This window comes from Ziziphus jujuba, chromosome 4 (assembly GCF_031755915.1).
Source record: "Ziziphus jujuba cultivar Dongzao chromosome 4, ASM3175591v1".
Classification (NCBI taxonomy): domain Eukaryota; kingdom Viridiplantae; phylum Streptophyta; class Magnoliopsida; order Rosales; family Rhamnaceae; genus Ziziphus; species Ziziphus jujuba.
The window spans coordinates 21,816,614-21,839,737 of record NC_083382.1 but is presented as its reverse complement, the minus strand read 5'-3'; the positions used below and the strand labels follow the sequence as shown (position 1 = coordinate 21,839,737).

Below are 23,124 nucleotides of genomic sequence, written 5' to 3'. Positions count from 1 at the left end.
ATTACAAGTGTTCATTCAAGAGATTCATTTTGAAAGGATGATAATTAGTAAAACCTTTCAAGTAGCATCTATAAGAGGAAAGACTTCAAGAATTATCTTGAACATAAGAGGAAGAAAATGGATGTGGAGACTCTTATTGGAAAACTTCATATCAAATATGACAATAGGAGATCTGAAAAAAGATTTTCACAGGCCGATGTTAAAGCCAATATCATAGAGCATAGTCAAAGCACCAAGAATAACAAAAAGATTGCAAGAGATTCCACAGATTCTAAACTGGGGCCTAAAGGAGGAATCTCTAGGAAAGCCAAGTTTCAAGGTAAATACTTCAACTATGATAAGATGGGTCACAAAGCGACGGACTGTAGATTTTAGAAAAAGAAGAATAAAAAAGAGCCATGGATGGTGGAGCAAACCATGCAAGAGATTAATGATATTGATTTCAGTGTTATTGTCTTTGAAGTTAACCTGGTGGATCAAACCTTAAAAAGTGGTATGTTCAAATAAGAACTTGTTCACTTCCTTCAAAGCAAGTAAAAATTGAGAGAAGTTGTTTATGGGAAATTATGCCATGTCTGATGTCCAGAGGAAGGGCAAGGTAGTCCTGAAGATGACCTCTATAAAGAACCTGACTCTAAACAATATGCTGTATGTTCCAAATATTCGTAAGAATTTAGTGTCTAGATCGCTTCTGAGTAAGCATGATTTTCATTTGGTGTTTGAGTTTGATAAGGTTGTTTTGTCTAAGTTTGGAATGTTTATGGAGAAAGGCTATGTAGTCAATGGTTTGTTTAAACTAAATATAATGACTGTAAAGCCTAATGAGATTAATAAAGCTAGTAATTCTTTTGCTTCCTTACTTGAGTCTTCCAATTTGTGGCATAGTAGACTAGGTTATGTTAACTATAATTTTCTGCAGAGATTAATTAGCTTGAATCATATTCCCACATTTGAAATTGATTCCAAATATAAATATGAAATTAGTGTAGAGGCAAAAACAACAAGGTTATCATATCAAACAATTGAAAAGAATACTGAACCTTTGTATTTAATCTATAGTGATACATGTGACTTGAAATTTGCACAAACTAGAGGAGGCAAAAGTATTTTATCATATTTATTGAAGATAATATGAAATATTGCTATGTATACTTACTTAAAAGCAAGGAAAAAATTAAAAAAAAAAATTTATAAAACTGAAGTTAAGAATCAACTCAACAAAAAGATTAAAGTAATAAAAAGTGATCGAGGTGGTGAGTATGTAACTGAACGGAAAAATCATACCTTAAAAGATATAATGAATGCAATGTTTATAAGTTTTGGATTATCTTAAAACTTTTAGGAGGAAGCCATTTTGTTGGCAAACTATGTTTTAAATAAGGTGCCTTGGAAGAATCAAGTGAAGACACTCTATGAGCTTTGGGAAGGAAGAAGGTAATAATGCATATTGGCTTCTTGCGTATAGGTTTGAAATTCCTGATATACATAAGAACATGATAATGGAATCAACAAATGCATCATTTTTCGATCGTATTTTTTCACATAAGTTCAAATAAGGACCGAGTTCGTCTAAACGAACATATTATACTATCAATGAACATAACCATGATAGTGATCAAGGACAAAAAACTGAAGTTGAGATTGAGATTGAGCTTAGACGAAGCAAGAGAGTAAGAATGGAACAATCTTTCGATCCGAATTTTCTTACTTACATGCTAGAAAGTGAACCTCAAAGCTTTCAAAAGGCTGTAAACTCTCCAAAAGGGAATTTATGGAAAGAAGCTATAAAAAGTAATATTGATTCCATCTTATAAAATCACACCTAGGAGTTAGTAAATCTTCCTCCAGCTTGTAAACTATTCGGTTACAGATGAAAATAAAAGAAAAATGAAAGCAGATCGAATAATAGATAAATACAAGACAAGGCTTGTAATTAAAGGGTATAAGCAACAAGAAGGCCTTGATTATTTTGATACATTTTCTTCAGTGACGAGAATAAATCCCATAAGGATGGTACTAGTGATCATTACATTGTGGAATCTTGAAGTACATTAAATGGATATTAAAATAGCCTTTCTTAATAGGGATCTTGATGAAGAGATCTACATGGAGTAGCCTGAGGGTTTCTCCACACCAGGACAAGAAAAGAAAATTTGTAATTAGTGAAATCCTTGTATGGACTAGAACAAGCTCAAAAGCAGTGGCATAAAAAATTTGATAGTGTCATACTAAATAATGTATTTAAAATAAATGTATGTGACAAATGTGTTTATGTAAAAGATATAGAGAATGGATATATCATTCTTTGTTTGTATGTATATGATATAGTATATTAGGCAGTGACAACAATATGGTCCGAACTACAAAAGCCATGCAAAAATCCAAATTTGACATGAAAGCTATGAGGCTTGCCAATGTGATTTTAGGAGTGAAAATTACTAGGACTTCGAATGCAATCATTCTTAGTCAAACACATTATATGGATAAAATATTGGCTAAGTTTAGTAAAGATGATACCGGTGTAGCTAGAACAACCATAGATATGAGTTTGCACTTATCCAAGAATAAAGAGGTTAGTGTATCTCAAGTGCAATAAGCAAGGATAATTGGAAGTCTTATGTATCTGATGAGTTGTACAAGACCAGACAGAGCCTACAATGTGAATAGACTGAGTAAATACACAAGTAATTCAAATGAAGATCATTGGAAAGGAATCATTAGAGTACTAAGATACTTATGATATACTCGTGATTACAGACTACACTATACAAGATATCTTGCTGTATTAGAAGTATAAGTGATGCAAATTGGATATTAGATATCAAGAATTCAAAGTCTACGAGTGGTTATGTGTTCACATTAGAATGTCCTCAAAACAAACCTTTATAGCTCGATCGATGATGGAATCTAATTTCATTGCATTAGATAAATGTGGTGAAAAAGCTAAATGGCTACAGCGATTTTTAGAGGACATTCCAAGGTGGTCTAAACTTATGCAAGTAATAAGTATACATTGTTATAGTCGATCTGTGATTGGTAAGGCACAAAATATTATGTATAATGGAAAGTCTAGATGCACTTGTCTTAAACATAATTCCATTACATAGTTAATCTCAACTAGACTTATCTCGATAGAGTATATAAAGTAGAAAGATAACATTATGGATCCGCGAACCAAAAGGTTAAATAGAGATTTAGTTGAGAAGTCATTAAAGGGAATGGGATTGAAGCTCGTAAGGAAAGTCGATGCGATGGAAACCCAACCTAGTTAACTGGAGATCCCAATATCTAGGTTCAATGGGAGAACACAATTGTGAAGACTGGTAAGGATCACTATGGGGGTCAATCTTCTACCCATTCTGATGATGAAATAGTGATAGATGAAGGTTAAGCACAGTATGCTTTTAATAATTTCTATCTGTGTGCATTTGGTAATCTATGCATAAACATGCTGATTACATTGGAAATAGAAATCACCTACATGAGAGAGAAGAGTGGCCATTTTAAAGGAAAATTGTTAAGGGCAACTCTTGTAGAACTAAGAAAGTGTTCAGGGCCAAAATAAACACAACAGTGAGAATTGAAGTGTATCAAGAAAGAATCATGTGTGAACTATATTGTATTTACACAAACAACCAGATGGTTCAAAGATATTGTATCTACCATTTGCCAGTAAGTAAATATAGTCTCACAAAGGAAGATTCAAAAAGTAACATTTCCCTATCCTATGTAGATTCCAACCATAGAGCTTTACCACTAGAGTCCTGCATTGTTCCTAGTTGTTAAATCATTCATGTGGGGGATTGCAACATTTGTAACATTTTTATTTTTTTTTTTTAAATTTGAATGATTTAACGAATAATTAATGGCATTGCTAAGTGCTTTATGGGTGTTAATGGAGTTGCGAATCCTCTTTAAGTAAAAATCACTACTTGATTAATTTTTCTTTGTGTTGATACCACAACTTCTTTTTCTTAAAAAACATCACACTCCCAAAACCAAAAGGATTTCCATTCTTATCCCTCTCTCCCTCCCGCCCTATCAATATATTCTTCTTCAAAAAAGTGGTAAAGCTTAGGTACATATTAGTTTGCAGTGGAAGATTTTGGTGGTGCTATGTTCAAAATCTAAGTTAATCCATTGTATCCTGAGAGATGAACGTCATAGAGCCATCTGCACTGGTGGAGCAAAATTTGTCTTAAAGAGACTACGGTATCATACAGGCTTCAAATAATTCTCACAATTCCATACATATAGGTTCTGGAAATTCTTCTAATTTTTTCTTACAAAATCATCAATTAAATCAATGTGCCCATGAAAATTCTATAGTTCAACATCATTTCAGAAGATCAACCATCAAACATTTTCATTTAAAATAATTAAAAAAAAAAAAAAGAATGCAAAAGAAACTTAAAGCATGAACTCCACTGAACTAGTTCCACCATCTTAAATTTCATCTCAACAACTATATAAGATCCTTTAAAAAACTCAACATACCATTAAACATTAACCAGCTAACAACCATTACCCAAAACATCTTCTTAAATCCAAGGCGAAATCAAAAGGAACAAAAGAAAATTGAAAGTTTGAAATCCAACATAACCCATTTCAACACCATCCAACAATCATCACTTTCTCATAAAATGTCTTAAAGAAAAACAACATGCATGGATCATTATACCTAAAAGACATCTGAAGATCAAGACATCAAGGTCAAATCTTAGAACAAGAAAAATAAAAGAAACCAAAAGAAAAATTTAGAAAATTTTATGCCTAGAAAATCCATATAGTTCGAGTTCATTATACTCTACCAAAATCACTAATTTTCTTTAAACATTCTTATTAGATTCAACGTGCTAGATTATCAAGATACAAAATACTATCATACTTAAAATTTAAAACAAGAAACTATGAAAGCCTTTAAGAAAAACAAACAAAATCAACCTTCACCTAAGATGGCTCTTGGCTACAACAAAAGGAAACACAAGCAAGGTTTCAATGGAGCAAACCATACTTTGCTAGTGTAATGATGAGAATCCACCCATTCCCGTACAACCGACGACCCGCTGGGGTGCTGATCCGATATAAATGAAGACAAGGCCAATCATGAGGGCACAAGCTAAGAGATTCAAGAAATAACTGATTAGCTTCATACAAGGTGTGATTCAAACTCAAGAGGGTATAACAATATCCAAAGATCCAAAGCCTGTCTTATGCATCCAAGTTATGAAGGCGGATATGGACCTGGCAAGTTGTTTTGGAACATTTATGGGTTCTGGGCAGCAAGGGTTGAGTTTGTTAGCTTATGAATGAGATAGGATCATCAAGAATCCATGGAATCATGTCAAGGTAGAAGCAAGAGTGATCAAACAGGCCATTTGCGAACAAGCCTTCTGTTTGGCCGAAAATGCTCATTTTGGCACTGAGATTGAAGTTTCTTGTTGTTCAAGCTAGTTTTTCTTATTCCAATCAAGGGAAATGTATGAGAATCAATATTAATCCTATTTGGAATTCTAAATGTCATATTGGAGCTGATTTGGAGTCTATATTAGCTGGTGATTGGATAAAGACAGCTTAGTTGGTAAACTAGTCAACTAGTTTCCTAATTTGTACATTTGACTTTTGTTTTAGGAAATAATCTTTATTTTTGTGTTTATTTATTTGTTTGCTGGAAAAATTAATTTAGGAAAGTAATTATTTTATTATTTTGATTGTAAATTAATTAATTTCTATTTCAAAATTAGGGAATTAATTAATATAAATTAGATTAGGAAAGGTTGTGAAATTTGGCAATTTGTTTTTGTTTACCAATGTTGGCCGAATTTTACCCTAATATTCTAGAGTTTTTGTTTTATACTCTTAGCCTATTGAAAAGCTTATTTTTCAATGAGAAATCAACTTAGTTATTATACACAATTTTATTTGTGAAAAACAATTATCTTTGTTCTATTTGAATACCTAAAACACTTAATAAAAATCAAGTGTTTTAGTTTGACTTATCAATAGGACATCCATCACCTATTGTGGCATCTTCATCGAATACCAAGGTTTCTAATCACAAGTTGTTTAGGGGTGTAGGTGACCATTAAAATCGAAACTTAGTTTTCAATTCAGGCTAATTTAATATGAGTTTAGGAGCAAGTCGACCTAGGTTCGTAATCAGTTGGTATAAGAGCCAAATTTTGTTTAGATTTGATCTATCTTATTTGTTTTATTTTGTTTTGTGTTAATCTACAAGTTTATCATTAGGTTAAGGTTGCTTCTATCTTCTTCACATTCTTCATCACAAAAAAAAAAAAAAACAAAAACAAAAACAAAAACAAAAACAAAAACAAAACAAAACAAAACAAAAAAAGCAAAAAACAAAAAAAAAAATTATTCTACATAGCTAAATTTGTTTCTTTGTTTAGCCAAGTTTTTGCTTCCTAGTTTGTTGGTTGCTTTGCATATTAGTTCTTAGTAATTTGGCTTATTGTTAATTTTTCTTTGCTGTTTTAATCTTAATTAGTTGCATTCATGTATTCAAAAAAAAAAAAAAAAAGGAGGAGTTTTGAGAACATATCTCATTAAAATCACAACTTTTTGCAATTTGTTTCTGTTGAAAGTTTGGATATGGTTTAGTGGAATTTTGGAATTGGAATTGTGATTATTGTTGTTGTTTCTTACTACCAGAGTTTGTGTTTATATTCTATGAGTGATTAAAAAAAAAAGAGAAAGAAAAGCCAAAGATTAAAAAAAAAAAAATTACTGTACAAAGGCCAGTTTGTGGAAGTTTGAAAATTTGAGTTTGTTTGGTGTGAAATCTTAAACGAGGAGTGTTGGAGTTGCTGTTTGTTAATTTTATATTGGTTCTAGATATTTGAATTTTGAGTGCTAAAATTGTTTGGATTAAAATTGGCTAAAGGATTTGATACAGAGACTTAATTACAAGAACTACAATTCTACCTTGATATGATTTCGTGGCCTCTTAGTGACATCAATTGAGTTCATAAAGTATTGAATCCATTACTTGTTGTCCAGGGTCCAAAAATGTACCAAAACAGCTTGCTGGGTCCATTTTCGCTTCGTAACTTGGATACACAAGATGGGCTTTGGATCTTCGGGTATTGTCATACCCTTTTGAGATTGAATCACTCCTTAGATGAAGCTAACCAGATTGTCCTTAATTTTTTTATAATGATATGGAGACCACTACATCCGATCAAGTCTTTTCTCTAAAATTCTATAAGTATTTCTCTATGGAAGTGCCTTTCTTTGCCAAAATAAAATACGTATGGTCTTCATTCTTTCCTCCATTTATTTTATCTAGGTTTGGAAGCATTTAAAATCATCTTCTTGTTGATGAGGCTTTTGTTGCTATTTTTTATATGCTACCTTTTCCTAGCAACCTTTGTATTAAATATGAAAAGTTAATTGTGCTTATGTTGAAGGGATTTGGGGAAGTATTGGTGTGGCGTTTTGCTTAGTTTTGGACTTCTTGGGTTCCTATAAAGATTTCTTATGTGTATTCTTGCATTCAATCTTAGTTCTCAATTTCATAATCTCCTTTGTTTTGCAGTATTTGATGCTTCTTTAGTCATTTGGTATGCTAGGAATCAATCTCGATTTTCCATGACAATCATTCTGATATGAACTTAGGTCGACTTGCTCCTAAACCCATATTATATTAGCTTAGATTTTCATTATGTTCAGATTCTATTGGAAACCTTAACCTCTAGTCAACTTATGATTAGAAACCTTGGTATATGATGAAGATGCCACAATAGGTGATGAATGTCCTATTGATAAGTCAAACTAAAACACTTGATTTCTATTAGGTGTTTTAGGTATTCAAAGAGAACAAAGAGAATTTTTTCTCATAGATATTTTTCTGTATAAATAATGTACTAAATTTTATTGAGAAAATAAACTGTTAAATAGGTTTTAAAGACCAAAAAAAAAAAAAAAAAAAAAACCCAAAAACACTAGGTTACAAGTGGCCACATAGTGATAAGGAAAGAATGGTGTTGGCCGAACTTCAATTATTTCCTAATCTAATTTGGATTAATTAATTCTTTTATTTTGAATTAGGAATTAATTAATTTACAATTGAAATAATAAAATATCAACGTTCCTAAGTTAATTTGTCCAGCAAATAAACAAATAAAAACCAAAATAAAAGATGCTTATATTTAATAATTATAGTCATAGTTCTTCTAGTACTAGAGAGTTAAAATTATTAGTTTAACTAGGCACCATAGTTAAACTATTAGTTTGGAAGTAAAAAAATGAATAATGATCATGTCTTCATCCTTAAGAACTTCACTCATATCAGCCAAACCATTAATAATTTAATTAAAATCAATGAAATGGTCATTCATGGACACAGCAACTTGAATCCAAAAGTTGAACAATATCTTATTGAGATATAATCGATTATACAAAAATTTTACCTTGTACAATTTCTCCAACTTGTTCCGCAAGCTCTTTATTAATTCTCCTTTACCATATGAGAAATAATATCCTTTAACAAGCACAAATATATTTTATTACATTTTTATAAATCATAAGTGTCCCAATCTTCCTTTGATATATCACTTGATTTTCCATCTATTCCTCTTAACAACTTCTGTAAACCTTGTCGGATCAACACATCCCTCACTTGAACTTGACATAAATCAAAATTGATTGTTCCATCAAACTTTGAATTAAAAACTTTACTTGGCTTTCCTGCCATACTCGGTTGCTAAAACCTTACCATGATACCTATTTGTTGTGCACAACCTAAGTTTGACAATTTATCAAACATCTTGTACGCACTCCTGCTCCAAGATCTAACAAACAAGTATCCCAAAGTTTCTATCTCACAAAGTTAACAATATAGAAAATAGAAAATAAAATGCAACAAATTAACAAACAAGGCACAAGAATATACGTGTTCAGCACCAAGATATCCTTACATCCATGGGACAACAATTGAATTCCACTATTAAATCAAATGGATACAATATAGTCTCCAACTTAATAGAATATAAACAAAAAATCTCAATCTAAATAAATACAAGAAAGATATTGCCCACAAAAGAGCCAATTCTTCTAAGTTATGCTCACTAGAAGAAACCTACTCTTTTGCCTCCACCCTCCTTTCTTGCCCTAATTTAAGACACCCTAGCTCTCCTCACATAATGATTTCTCTTTCTTGTTGTTTTGGAGAGCTTATAAAATAAACTTTCAAGAGAAATGACCAAATTGCTTTTAATAAAAAGGGACCACGCATGCACTCCATACAAGTTAGGAACAGGCAATTACGAAACAATTATGATTTTATCCTTCGGGACACTTCAAATAAAATATAAATTATGGTTAATAGTTCAAACATTAGTCTTCTTTTTTTTTTTTTTTTTTTTTATTCAAACAATTTTTGAAGTTAATTACATTTGAACATGCTCTAGTTTGGTGAAGTTGCACATTTGGCTTTTAAATTTAAAATGTTTCAGTTGGAGTTTTTTTTTTTTTTTTTTTTTTTGGGCTAATAGTGATTGACAATTTGTTTAATAGTTAATCAATATTAAAATAAAAATGTGCTCTAATTTAGGACTATAATTAATTTATTTCAACTTAGGCCATTTATTTTTATCCCCAAAAAAAAAAAACAAAGAAAAAGCGATTTTATACTTTCAAACCATTAACTACTATTTGTTTAAAATTCAAATGCAATAAATTGGAACTTAAAGAGTCTGAATTGGAACATTTTAAATTTTGAAGGCCAAAATTGTAGCTTTCCAAACTAAAGGATATTAAAGAACAACTAATCCTAACTTTTGTGTTTTCCTATCGCAGTCATCATGTTTAGCATCCAGATGTATAAGAGGGCATTATGGTGGTTGTTTAATTTTGCAAGGTATAAAAATGAACGCTACTTAAATTAAGAATCTTGTTCATAGGTAAAAGTTAACTTAATTACCTTTATATTAAATAATTTGTAATAATTCATGAAAAAGGAAGCATTGATTGCTGCATTTATTCCATAAATCATGTTTTTTGAGGGCCCTTTCTATTCTCTTTCTAGTATGGTTCCTCCCTTAAAAATTGCAAATAAGTTTATGGTAAATTATAAAGTGTAATTGCTTTACATTTTGTAATTTCTAAAATGGACATAATGCATAAAAGTTTATACCTTGAACAAAAAGATAATTTATATGCAAGTACGTTGTCTTGTTACATTAAAGTTGGAATTTAGATTAAGTAGTTTGAACTTTTAATAATCAAATATTAATTTAATAAATTATTTAGCAATAAATATACGACAAGTATAACATTAGAGAAAAAAAAAATTGAAAGTTATAGGTAACAACGGATAAATAGGGCAAAAAAACTTGGCTGAATTCAAAGAAAAAATAATGAGGAAAAATAATGAAGCTAAAAATCAAGTTTATACAAATAATTGTGCCCTTTTTTTTTTTCTCTCCAAATGATCGATATTATAATATATATAAATGTGAATTAAATCATTAGTTACGATTTTTTATTATTATATCATTGGGTGTTTTAAGTCCAAAACCTCATGCAAGTAATGGATATTGTCATCAGCTATCCCTAGAGGGTAGATCTGGCAACGTATCCTGTTGAATCGTGTTCGTGTTGTGTTGTGTCGTATTTTTGTGGAATTTAGTTAAATCAAATACAACCCGTTAATCTTTCATGTGAAAATAAATAAATTCGTACCCACGTTAAATTATCATATAACCTATCATCCGATCCGTTAACCATTAAGAATAAATACAAATTTGAAAATTTAAATTTGATTTAGTTTTCAAATAATGAAATAATATTTTTTTTTTAAAAACTTACAAAGGTTCTTGTTTGTTTTAGATTTTTTAACAATCAAACTAAAAAAGAATAATTTAATACATGTTTAATAAATTAAGTAATTTTAATATTATAAAACTTATGTGATTACAATAGTATCCCTCTTTAATGGATCTAATGGATTTATCATGTATCATCGTATTTTTCCATTAAAACCCGTTAATTTATTGGATTTTATTGGATAATACTGATACGGCTCTGATATGATATCGTCAACTCAAACATGTAGGCCTACCAGAGGGACTCGTTAGATAAGGGTTATATGTGTATTTCAAAATATTTGAAAAAAATCAAAAATTGATTTTATACAAAGTAAAATAAAAATATTTACCCAAAAAAAAAAAGGTCAGATAAAGTAGGATAATCATAATTTTAAAAGCACCTCCTATTCTAAAACTATTGTGTAACAACAAAGATTATTATATAATCACTTCCATATCTCAAAATCAATTTTACCAAACATATCTCTCCAAATTTTTTATCGAATTGATACTAAGAGTTCTATGTTTAGGAATTATATGTGAATAGAAATTAGTTTTAATTATTTTTTGATTAATTATTATTTACTTGTGTTAAAAAATTTGTTTGCCTGATTTTCGAAAATTCTTGAATTATTTATTTAATTAGAAAACTATATTTTCGTGGATGGATACAATATACATTGAAAAAAGGTTCATTGGTTTTGGAAACGTGGTACCTTTAACGCTTCATACTTTTGAAAGCGTTGTATCTCATTACATCTATGCAATCCTTCTCTATACATGTCATTGGCTTTCTACATTTGAGATGCAGAAAAAAAATTGTTTTATACATATATTCATCTACACAAAAGACAAAACTATTCACTAATTTTGTTTTGTTGATTTTCTGAGTGTGAAGTGCCGCTACTCTTAAAAAAAGTTTTTATGGTCTAGTAGACATTCATTGTTTATCATATGGAAGTGCAGGATAAAAATTGTCTCAAGGCCAGACAGTAAAATTCTTACCTCGACTATAAATTGGTTTTTCTTTAATCTTTCTTTTCGTATGTGTGATATTGTTTATATGGTTTTCAGGAAGGGCAGAGTTAGGAATATCTTTAAGGAGGCGGGGCAGGAATGGGGAGAGGGTAGATTGTGGATAAGGCTAGTCTGATGATAAGCCCCATACACTTAGAAGTTGTGGGATAAATATATATACTTAGAAGTTGTGGGATAAATATACATATTTATGCTTTAAAAATCAAAAATTACCTAACATTATAAATAAAAAAATTGTTTGTTGAATTTTTACACTAATTTGATATGAAAAGAACATTTAGATGGTACTTTTTTTAAGGACATCATATAAATCTTTTATGATTATTATCTTTGTTTAATATATATGCATATATATGTGTGTGTGTATATATATATATATTGCAAATCTTTTAGAGATTGATGAAAACAACCACAGCAATATTACGAAAAATCAATTCCTTCCCTTGGCAGAAAAAGAAACAGAACTTGCTTTAAGCTCTGTTTGGTTTTCTTCTAATGGCTTCAAGTGGAAAAGAATTTGAATTTGACCTCGAAAATGGGGGCAAAGAGATTATTCCAAACAAAAGACCAGCAAAGGAGAAGACTTTGAACCAAAGCAAAAGCACTTTGGTGAAATCTATAGAGTTTATAACAGAGAAGCAAAAGAAGAATGCAGCTAGAAAGGCTCAGAAACCGCCAAGATCTCCTAATGGTCCAACATTGGATGCTGCTGATTTGAGGTTCATAAGAGAGGTCTTAGCTCATATTGCTCGAAAGAAGAGGGCAAAGATTCAACGAATCAAACAAGCCAAGAAAATAGAGGAACTGCCCAAAAACCATCATCAGGTGGATCATCTAATTCTATCAGTATCATATTTGCCACGAACTTTACACTTTTTCTTCCTTGTCATGTATTTTTTAGGGTAAATCGCGTTTTATTTTTTGGCTTCATTTCTTGTAATTTCTCCTATGCTCGATACGACAATTCTTCAATACTTTCAAAATGTACAGTTCATCAGCTTATCAATATATTTGATCACTGATATGTAACCAGGAATGTTTAGCTCATGATATTATTTCTTTTTCCTGCCTTTTCTCCTATTTAGTGACATGCTATTGACACTTTGCTCTTTATAGCATTCTACACAATTTTTTGGAGGTGCGGAACTTACTATTTTCAAAATGCAACCGAATTTTCAAAAGACCTGTATTTTTGCTGTCCACAAAAATGCTATTTTTATAGCTTCCACACTGGTGTTGGGAAGCTTCTCCTTATCCATGTCTTCATGTTATTTATCCATGTGTTTGCCATATAAACTTTATAATTAATTCAGATTGTTTAATTAATTTCAGAACTATTCTTGTGCCCTAAACCAAACACTTGAAAGACTCCAAATAGCCGCATTATAGTTTCGGTACTTTTATTTTTATTTTTTTCAATTAAAAAAAAAAGAAGGTATTTTAGAACTTATTCCTATTCATGTTTCGCTACTCCTTACTATTTGCTCTTTTTTTTTTTTTTTTTTTTTATAAAAAAAGTACTTGTTCTATTTTGTTTTTTTCTTTTTTTTTTAATTGAAACCTAATTCCTAAGTATTTGCTGTACTTCTATCCAATTGTTTTTTCTCCTAAAATTTTATTCTCCTTTTATTCTTAATTTACAATATTTTATTCTCCTTTTGTTCTTAATTTACAATTAAATACATTTTCCAAAAATATATATATTATATCTACAGTTAATATCTTATCAAAATTTTCAAATAAATTTCCCATCAGTTTTCACACACCAACCCTTAAATATATTCAATGGCTACAATTTAAAAATGTATTTAAAATTTTATATAAATCTAATGAAATATTAAAACTCTAAAAAATAAAATAAACTCGATCCTAATTTATATAAATCGGAAATACATTTTTAAATCTCAATCTTTATTGAGATTTAAAAATTAATAAATAAAATTTTGATCAAAATTCATAATAGTTATGAGAAACTACCTAATTATATTTTATATACATATATATATATATATATAGGGTGAGACTACAATATGTACTATCCGCATGCAAATTGTACCAAAACCGCAAAAATATCAGTTTTGATACGGATTCGCATACGAATAGACCGCACTATAAAATTACCCTATATATATATATATATATATTAGAGTTATGACTCTTAGGGTGGCTTGCCAATGTTCCAGTAACAGTGACTCTTGCTTGAGCCGAGAAGTACAAAAGGGACAGACGTGAAAAGTATAGTTCCTAATATAAAATAGGACACAGAGAGTCTTTGATTCATGTAAACATGACCGTCATTTGGTAAACACGACCAGTGTCAATCCAAGACTAAGACTGGATAAAAATTTCCAAAAACCAAATAAACCAAGTTGAGCAAATGGAACCTCAATACTAGTCTCACCAACAAATTTCCAATACATCAAATAGGTATATTATTAAAACTTAAAAAGAGTGGTTCAGAGACATATCACATAATTAAATCTTTCCTAAAAGTTGGAGTTACAAAATTTGATGATAATTAATCATTAAAACAATATAACTTATTAAAAGCTTTACGAATTAATTTAAAAATCTCTATTAATCATAAAGTTAAAAAGCTTCTACTTCAAGCACAAAACAATATATATATATATATATATATAGATACACACACACACACATATTATTAATCGCCATTCCTAAAATGATTGGAATATGAGGTGAACTTATATGCGACCAAACATGCTCATTGTGCAAATAGAAACGACTATTAATGCCTATTTGGGAGCGATTTTGAAATAACTAATTTCACTTCCAATCAAATAAAATCGCTTCCTATAGTGTTTGGCAATGAAATTTAAAATCACTTTTCGATATTTTGTTATGGGAAAATGACATTTTTGGCCAATTTTTAAGAAATACCGATTTGATAATTCTTGACATCCAAATAATCACTCCCAATCAAACCCTTTCAATTCATAAAATCTGTAATTGTGCCACTTGCGCAATGGGTTCCCAAGCACTCACTCAATTAGTACATAAAGAAAATCAGGCCAATGGCCACCAACTGAAAATCAGAACCACTACAGCAATCAATATTAACCGTTAACAAAAGGGGACCATAATGATTTGTACCATTTGGATACAACTTGAATAACAATGACAAATTAACAATTATGCTATATAGGACCTTAGACAAGGTACCAACGCATAATTCGTGAAAGACCCCCTTGTCTTCTTCACCACTAGGTACACTTTGGGCGTATTCACGGAGGAAAAAACAATTTAATAATAACAATGGCAAAATTAACGATTATGCTATATAGGACCTTAGACAACATACCAAAGCATAATTCATGAAAGAAGCCCTTATCTTCTTCACCACTAGGTACTCTTTAGGCATATTCACGAGGAATAAAAAATAAATAAAAGTTCTCTTGGCGTGTATTCTAATTGTAGATAACTAGTTTTGCGTATTAGAACCAGGCATAGCAAAATAGACACTACAGATGTCCTTTACCTTGGTGCTTTGGTACCTAGTGCTCTCAAAATATACACAATACTGTTGCAGAGATCGTATTAACTCTGTAAGGTAAAAGTTAGTCTTTTTGGTATATTCTAGTATGAAAATCATTTAAATAAAAAATCTCAATCTAGTAGACGATAACTTCCAAACAACACTGAAGTTCAGAACACAATGCACCTAACAAAATGAAGAAGAAGAAGACAACAGGGAGAGAAAAAAAAATAAAAATAAAAACATCTGTCAAACATTAAATTGCAGAGTTCTAAATCCAAAATCATAACCACCACTCACCCAGATTGGGAGCTCCCATTTGCATTATGCCCTTGCCCTACCAACCAGACAGAACCCTGAAAATTTTTGAAGTGAAGTTTAAGCTGCCAAATAAGCAGAAGAAAGTACCCACAGAAACAACACCAATAATTGCCATCATATCTAAACACATAGCAATTGCATTGAAGAAAGCTAAACCCCACTGTGTAGTCCATTTCGCGCGCAGCAAAGTTTCTGAATTCTAACATCTCTGAATATATATATATATATATATATATAATAAACTTTAACATTTGAGCCCACCCAAAACCAACTCTTCTAATATGTAGAGCTTACCACAGATTTGGATGAGAAGATCACGAGATGTTAAAAATTATATGACAAAACTATGAGATAAATCGAACTATATTTTCTAGCTTCCCTTAAGAACAAGGCAACTCACCTAACTTAATTCCAGAATCCAACTTAGTATCGATGGTAAGCTTTCCCATAATCTTCACGCCTCTGGCGCTGGAACTCACTGAAATTATCATGAGGTCTAGAAGGATAATTTTCCACAGGATTTGGGAACCTGTTCCTGGAATCCATTGCTATATTGGCCCCACCGTAATGAGGATTTGCTGAGGGGCCATCATAATCGGGAAAAGTCTTCTGTTTATAACCACCAAAACCTGAAGCAGATAATTGCTGATGTGCCTGTTGTTGACGCCTCTGGGCATCGAGTTGAAGAAATTCCTCCCACTGTTTTGCATGCATACCCCTCATGAGAGCCAGTTTCTTCATGTAGTTTTCTCCCATATCCCTAATAGCCTTATAACCGTAGAACCAATAGTCAGAAATCAAAAATATTCTAACCAATAGACATAAAAGCAAGCAGCTTATGGGGATGTTTTAAATCAATCATATTTCCACAGTCCCAAACCAGGCAACAAAGCTGATAATATATGTAAAACAAAGGGTATGCTACGGTGCGGACGATCCGCATGCAGACCATGGGTATTGACGAAGGTTTTCAAAAAAACGGTCGTCAATACTCTCTCTGTGTATGAGTATTGAAGACAAATTTTTCAAAAACCGTAGTCAATATATGCAGACCGTCCACACCATAGCCTTGCTCTTTAAAACAATATAAAATTGCATGCTTTAGCTGTTGTATCATAGGATTTGTTCTTCTCAATTTTGTATTACATTTTGATGGAAGAATACACTCAAATAAGGTTGATGGTTGTTCTCATCTTTGACATTTAACTTCAAGCTTTAACATATCGATGAAAGCTTACTCCAAAATGTCTGTTAGATCAACACTAAACTCTAAAAGCTCAAATGCTAAAACATATTTCCCTAAGCAACAAAATCATCTATAAGGAAATTGGAAACAAGGGCCATTTCATACATTTCCAAGTTGATTTAAAATTAAAATAAAATCCTGCTTATTGACCAAGTGAAGTTGGTATAATTAAAGGTAGAAACAAACTTCTAATATTAAAAGCATAAAAAATGAAAATTTTAGTCAGATTTCAATAAAGCCTTCTAGAAGCTAATAATTACTTTACAATAGGCCTGGAGATTAAAAATTTTTTACAACCATGTACACTTAGAAAATCAAGTTCATACCTCACGGTGCTTATAATTTTCTTCATCTTCTTCCTTGTCTCGAATTCTTCCAAGTTTTATTGCCTCCTTTTTAAACTCCATCTCTAATTCCTCTAATGTCTGGGGGAAGGCAGGGTAATCAAACTGACGGCCAGAGTGAATATCAGATCCTCTTCTCTCAGAATCCCATCCATCAGTTCTATAAGCACCCATGGTTTGATCATGACCATCGTATGAATTATATGAGTTTCCCAAGTAAGGAGGATGTGCTGGAGATTTTGAATGGCTTGCACGGCCTCTGGCTCCATCATTACCATAAGCTTCATGAAATGAAGAGTATGTTAAGCACTTGATTCAAGATGGCTTAATTCAACATAGTATCTTATATTCACAGTGAAACCATCCGAGGCAAAAAGTCCAGATATGCTTTCACTAAATTTGGAGACAATCCGACCAATTCAGACCCACCCACGAAAGTTACTTCAGAACTGTACACATAATGCTTGAACATAAGAACTTACCTCTTGCTGCAAACAAAATGATAAGCAAAAAGCAGCATCATTTAAGAATTCAGTAAGGGAGAAGATATACAGGAGAACAGTAAGGAAATTCTGTTGGAACCTAAGAAGCTACGAACATGGGATTACCAGCTTCCTATGCACGCCGAAAACATATCCTATGCTGTCCCTACCTTGTGGAGAATCTCTTGAATATTTCTGCAGACTATTGCGAACACGATCTTCCACAACCTTCTCCTGCCTGTGAAATCTATGCTGAAATTGTGATCCATTTCGAGGACCAGAATGAGATCTTTGAGAATCAGTGCGTCGCTCTGGCGACCTAGATCTGGTGACATGGGAACTAGAAGAACCTCTATGATCACAACCTTCATCAATCACCTTGCGCACAGCATCCACACCTTTCGCCAAAATTAACCTATCCTTGCCACTAACAATTATAAATTTCTCCTCCATTTTTATTTTGCACCCAATATCCTTCTCTATTTTATGTATCACTTTGTCCGTGAAAAGTGCTTTAACATGCTTTTCTCTTGCAGGCACCCTTTCAAAGAAATCTTGAGACTTGCGGTTTGCTCCAAGTGTAGAAGGGCAACCCTATAAATGTAGCAAGCGCAGAAACAATTCCAAACAAAATTCAAATTCTCCTGTTCTAACATGTGCTCTATAATCTTTAAATATTACATTTTGATATAGGATTAAAGTGCTTGCGCATTATGAGGTCAAAAACTGATTATTATGGCTTGTGTAAGAACAAATCAACACAATATTCTGTAACTTTATCAAGAAAGCATTCCAATTTCTTTAAGAGTATATAAGTTAACCATTTTAAAGAAAAATCCTATTGAATGTTATTTAAGAAGCATTAGAGTGGCACTGGAGAAAGGGAATTGAAAGTTTATGGATGACACAAAATCCAAATGAGAAACAATTAAGAAAACTGCTTATGATGGTATTTTTCTTTGTATGCAAACAAAGCAACCACCTCCCTCCAAAGGGTGTATGCACAAGATAAATCCAACGATAACAGTTCAACTTTGACATAACCATAAATCCAACCAAAGTGAGTCCTAACAGAACCAGCGGTGAATATACCACAACCTGGAGTATCAAATGAATACCTGTGTAAAGTGACCTGATTCTCCACATATTTTGCAGATCATTTCTTCTTCCTTCCTCTTCTTCCAATTTCTCTCCGTAGCTTTTGACTTAGCTTCCCAAACTTTAGCTTCTCGGCTAGTAAAATCAGTTGGAACAGCATTGGGATCACGAGGTTCCTCTTCCTCATCAGAACCTGCATGAGACCTTTTGTTTGCCTTAGCTCTGTCTTGTGTATTGGTGGCATTAGATCCTAGAGGGCCAGTGTACTCCTTGTAAATTTCGCTAAAATCATCATCAATATCTTGGTCTGATCTGGTTGCCATCTAATAGAACTTCCGCTCAAACTTAGCTCCTACAATGCAAATCAAATTAAATGAAACTCAAAAGAAAACTAGACGTCACATTTCATTTAAACAACACACTGTTATATACAAAAATATGCATTTCATACATCATAAAAGCAGTACCATATACATGATATATACAGTTGAGAAATATTTGCAAACATCAACAAAAATTTTTGAAAAAAAACCACGCAAAAAAAAAAAAAAAATTTCGACACACTCGAAACTTGGCTTAGTAATAGAACAAAAGTAAAAAAAAAAAAAAAAAAAAAAAAAAAAAAAAAAAAAAAAAAAAAAAACAGAGAAAAAAGCACAATTTCCGAACAGAGTAGCAAAAATAACAAATAAGCACAGAACTCCAACACATAGCAAGGATAATTTGGGTATTTACCTACAACAGAAATCATAATCACTCCAAACTACTATTTCTTCCAATATTAAAAGCTAAAATGTAGAATCAATATCATGTGAGAAACGAGATTTTTACGTCCTCGTTTTCTCCAGTCAAATGGGATTAAATTTTCCATACGATTACAAAAGAAATTAGTGTAATCAATGATGGCGAAAAATTGGTGCCATAGGACTAGACTGAATCCTACGGATAAAAAACGAATTATTTTAAGATAAAAATAATAATAACAATATTAATAATAATAATAGATAAATAAAATAAATACCGAACGATATTGATTCTTGCAGCGACGAAGAAGAAAATGTTACCCGGACAACAGAAGCGCAAGAGACACTGAGTGTGAGGTTTTTGTGTCGACGACGAAAAGCTAGGGCTCAGCTTCTTTTTCCTATTTTTTATTAATTTTAGCTCTGCAGTAGTTTTTATTTTATTATTCTCATTTTTAATTTACACCCCCCGTATAGATTTGAAAATTATAGATAAGCCCCGTACCTTTGCTTAAATTAAATGTTCATCGGTCAGTGGCGCACGCTTACCCAGCCAACAATTAGTGCTAGACGGCCACATTTGTAAACTGTTTTGGTTTTTTTCTTTTTTCTTTTTTTTTTTTATTTTTTTGATAGAATTTGTGAACAAAATTTATTTAAGAGATATTCGGTAATGGTTGACCCAAAAAAAAAAAAAAAATCTATAATTTAACTTCTTAGAAAATGGAGGGAATAACACTTTGCATCTACATTAGCATGTTCACTATCCTCCTTTCAATGTTTATTTTTTGTCTTCTTATGAATCTACTTAACAAAATCAGTTTTTCATTTTTCATCAATATTAGCACATTCATTTAAAGGCAAAGATATTAAATCTAATAGAGTTAAAGAATTAAAACATAAATGATTTCAAATGCAGAATATTTAGTAGCTAAATATATAGACCTATTATAAGCAAACTCCACATGCGGCAAACATTCCTCTAAAGTTCTTAAATTTTTACTAATTAATGCTCTCAATAATGCAAACAAAATTCTATTTACTACTTCAGTTTGACTATCAATTTGTAGATGACATGTAGTTAAAAATAAAAATTTAGTCCCTAACTTAGCCCCCAAAGTTTTTCAAAAAGTAACTTAAGAACTTAGCAACCCTATCCAAAACTATAGTTCTAGGCATACCATGAAATCTCACCGCTTCCTTAAAGAACAAATTAGCCACATTAGATGTATCATCAATTTTATTACATGTAATAAAGTGTGTCATCTTAGAAAATTTATCAACAACTACAAAAATGGAATCTTTTCCAATCTTAAACCTAAGCAAACCACGTATAAAATTCATAGACAAATTAACCCATGATGTGATGGAATTGGCAATGGCATGTAAAGTCCATGTGATTTCAATTTTGACTTGGATTTTCGACACTTTAGACACCTCTCACATATTCTCTCCACATCTCTCCTCATATTCGGCCAATAAAAATATTCTTGCAATATGAATAAAGTTTTTACAACACCAAAGTGTCCCATTAAACTCCCGCCATGACCTTCTCTAACTAACAACTCCCTAATACTATAATTAGGTGCAAATAGTTAACTTTCCCAAAACAAATACCCCTCAAAGATATAAAATTTATTATAACCATGTTTAACACAATTTCTAAATATTTCATCAAAGCCACTATCATGCTCATAAAGTTCTTTTAATTGTTCAAAACCAAGAAATCTAGCATCTAAGGTTGAAAATAAAACATACATTCGGGATAATATATCAGCAACCACATTTTCCTTATCTTTCTTGTAGCAGATAACATAAGAAAAAGTCTCGATGAATTCAATCCACCTTCCATGCCTTCGGTTAAGCTTCCCTTGGCCTTTGATATGCTTCAAAAATTCATGATTTGTGTGAACCACAAACTTCTTTGGCATTAAGTAATGTTGCCATGTCTCCAAAGCTTTTATCAAATTGTACATCTTTTTATCATAAGTTGGATAGTTTAATGCTTCTCTATTCAACTTATCACTAAAATAAGCTATAGGTCTTCCTTCTTGCATCAATACAGCCCCAATACCTATACCTGAAGCATCAGATTCAATTTCAAAAGTTTTAGAAAAATTTGGTAAAACCAATAAAGAAGTATTAGTTAATTTTTCTTTCAATAAATTAAAAGACTTTTCTTGTGTTTCTCCCCATTGGAATCCAATATTCTTTTTGACAATTTCGATCAAAGAATATGCAATGGTGCTAAAATCCTTGACAAATCTTCTGTAGAAGCTAGCCAAACCATGAAAATTCCTTACCGGGGTAATTGATGTAGGTTTCGGCCACTCTTGTATTGCCTTGACTTTAGATTGGTCAATTTTAATTCCTAAAGTACTTACAACAAATCCTAGAAAAAAAAGCTCATCTTGGAAAAAATCATACTTTTTAATGTTAGCAAACAATCTTTCCTTCCTAAAGTACTTCTAAAACTAACCTAAGATGTCCTACATGATAATCTAAATTTCTATTATATACAAGAATATCGTCAAAGTAAACAACCGCAAATTTTCCAATAAATGGTCATATAACATGGTTCATTAATCTCATAAAAGTGCTAGAAGCATTAGTTAGACCAAAAGGAATTACTAACCACTCATACAATCCATACGTAGTCTTAAATGTAGCTTTCCATTCATCTCCTCTCTTTCATTCTAATTTGATGATACCCACTCCTAAGATCAATCTTTGAAAATATGCATGCACCATCTAATTCATCAAGCATATCATCTAGTCTAGGAATAGGATGCCTATACTTAATGGTTATATTATTTATGGCCCTATAATCTACACACATACAACATGAACCATCTTTTATGTGCTAATAAAACAGGGGCAGCACATGGACTCATACTTTCTCTAATATATCCCTTTTCAAACAATTCAATTATCTGACTTTGTAGTTCCTTTGTTTCATCGAGATTACTTTAATATGCAGGTATTTTAGGAATCGCAGCTCTGAGAATAAAATCAATTTGCTATTCAATCCCTCAATTTGCTAGGAATTTTCTGCTGAAAGACATCATCAAATTCCTGCAAAAGAGAAGATATAGAATTTGGCAATACAAGCTCTTCAGGGTTATCTAGATGATTTAAATAAGCATATTTATAAATCATGATCAACATAGGTTTCTTACTAAAAAATGTCTTTAATCTCACCTAAGCTAAAATAAAAATTCTTCTTTTTCTGCTCTTTCCTTTCTTTCTCTTTCTCGGATTTCTCTTTCTCTCTCATGCTCTTGGCTTTTTCACTTTTTTTTCTCTCTCTTAGCTTCCTCTTTCTTTTTCTTTTCACTCTCGGGTTTAGAAATGTTACCTTGATTGTATTGTTTAGCCTTGCCCTCTTCTTTGGTAGATGAAGACATGGGTGGCATGCTTGTCTTCTCCTTTGGCCATTCGGCCTCTCTTCTTTGTTGCATTTGTAATTGATCTCTATATAGCTCTTTCGGAGTTAATGGCTCAAGCTTAATTTTTTTACTTTTAAA

General features: G+C 31.5%; 1 protein-coding gene across 3 annotated transcripts; it reads right to left on the bottom strand.

Moving 5' to 3' along the window:
* Positions 1-15,479: 15,479 nt before the first annotated feature.
* Positions 15,480-20,075, bottom strand: LOC107417191 (uncharacterized). 3 transcript variants are annotated; one of them, XM_048471968.2, is made up of 6 exons: positions 19,919-20,075; positions 18,875-19,206; positions 17,873-18,350; positions 17,257-17,555; positions 16,085-16,452; positions 15,480-15,719 (listed from the first exon to the last, which is right to left on the bottom strand). In XM_048471968.2, the coding sequence occupies exons 2-5, from the start codon at positions 19,175-19,177 to the stop codon at positions 16,108-16,110; spliced, it is 1,425 nt and encodes a 474-aa protein (XP_048327925.1). In that variant the 5' UTR covers positions 19,178-19,206; positions 19,919-20,075; the 3' UTR covers positions 15,480-15,719; positions 16,085-16,107. The 3 variants fall into 3 exon arrangements, with proteins under 3 accessions (XP_048327925.1, XP_015881273.1, XP_060672509.1); XM_016025787.4 differs by having other exon boundaries at positions 17,927-18,350; XM_060816526.1 differs by having other exon boundaries at positions 19,876-20,030.
* Positions 20,076-23,124: the final 3,049 nt, after the last annotated feature.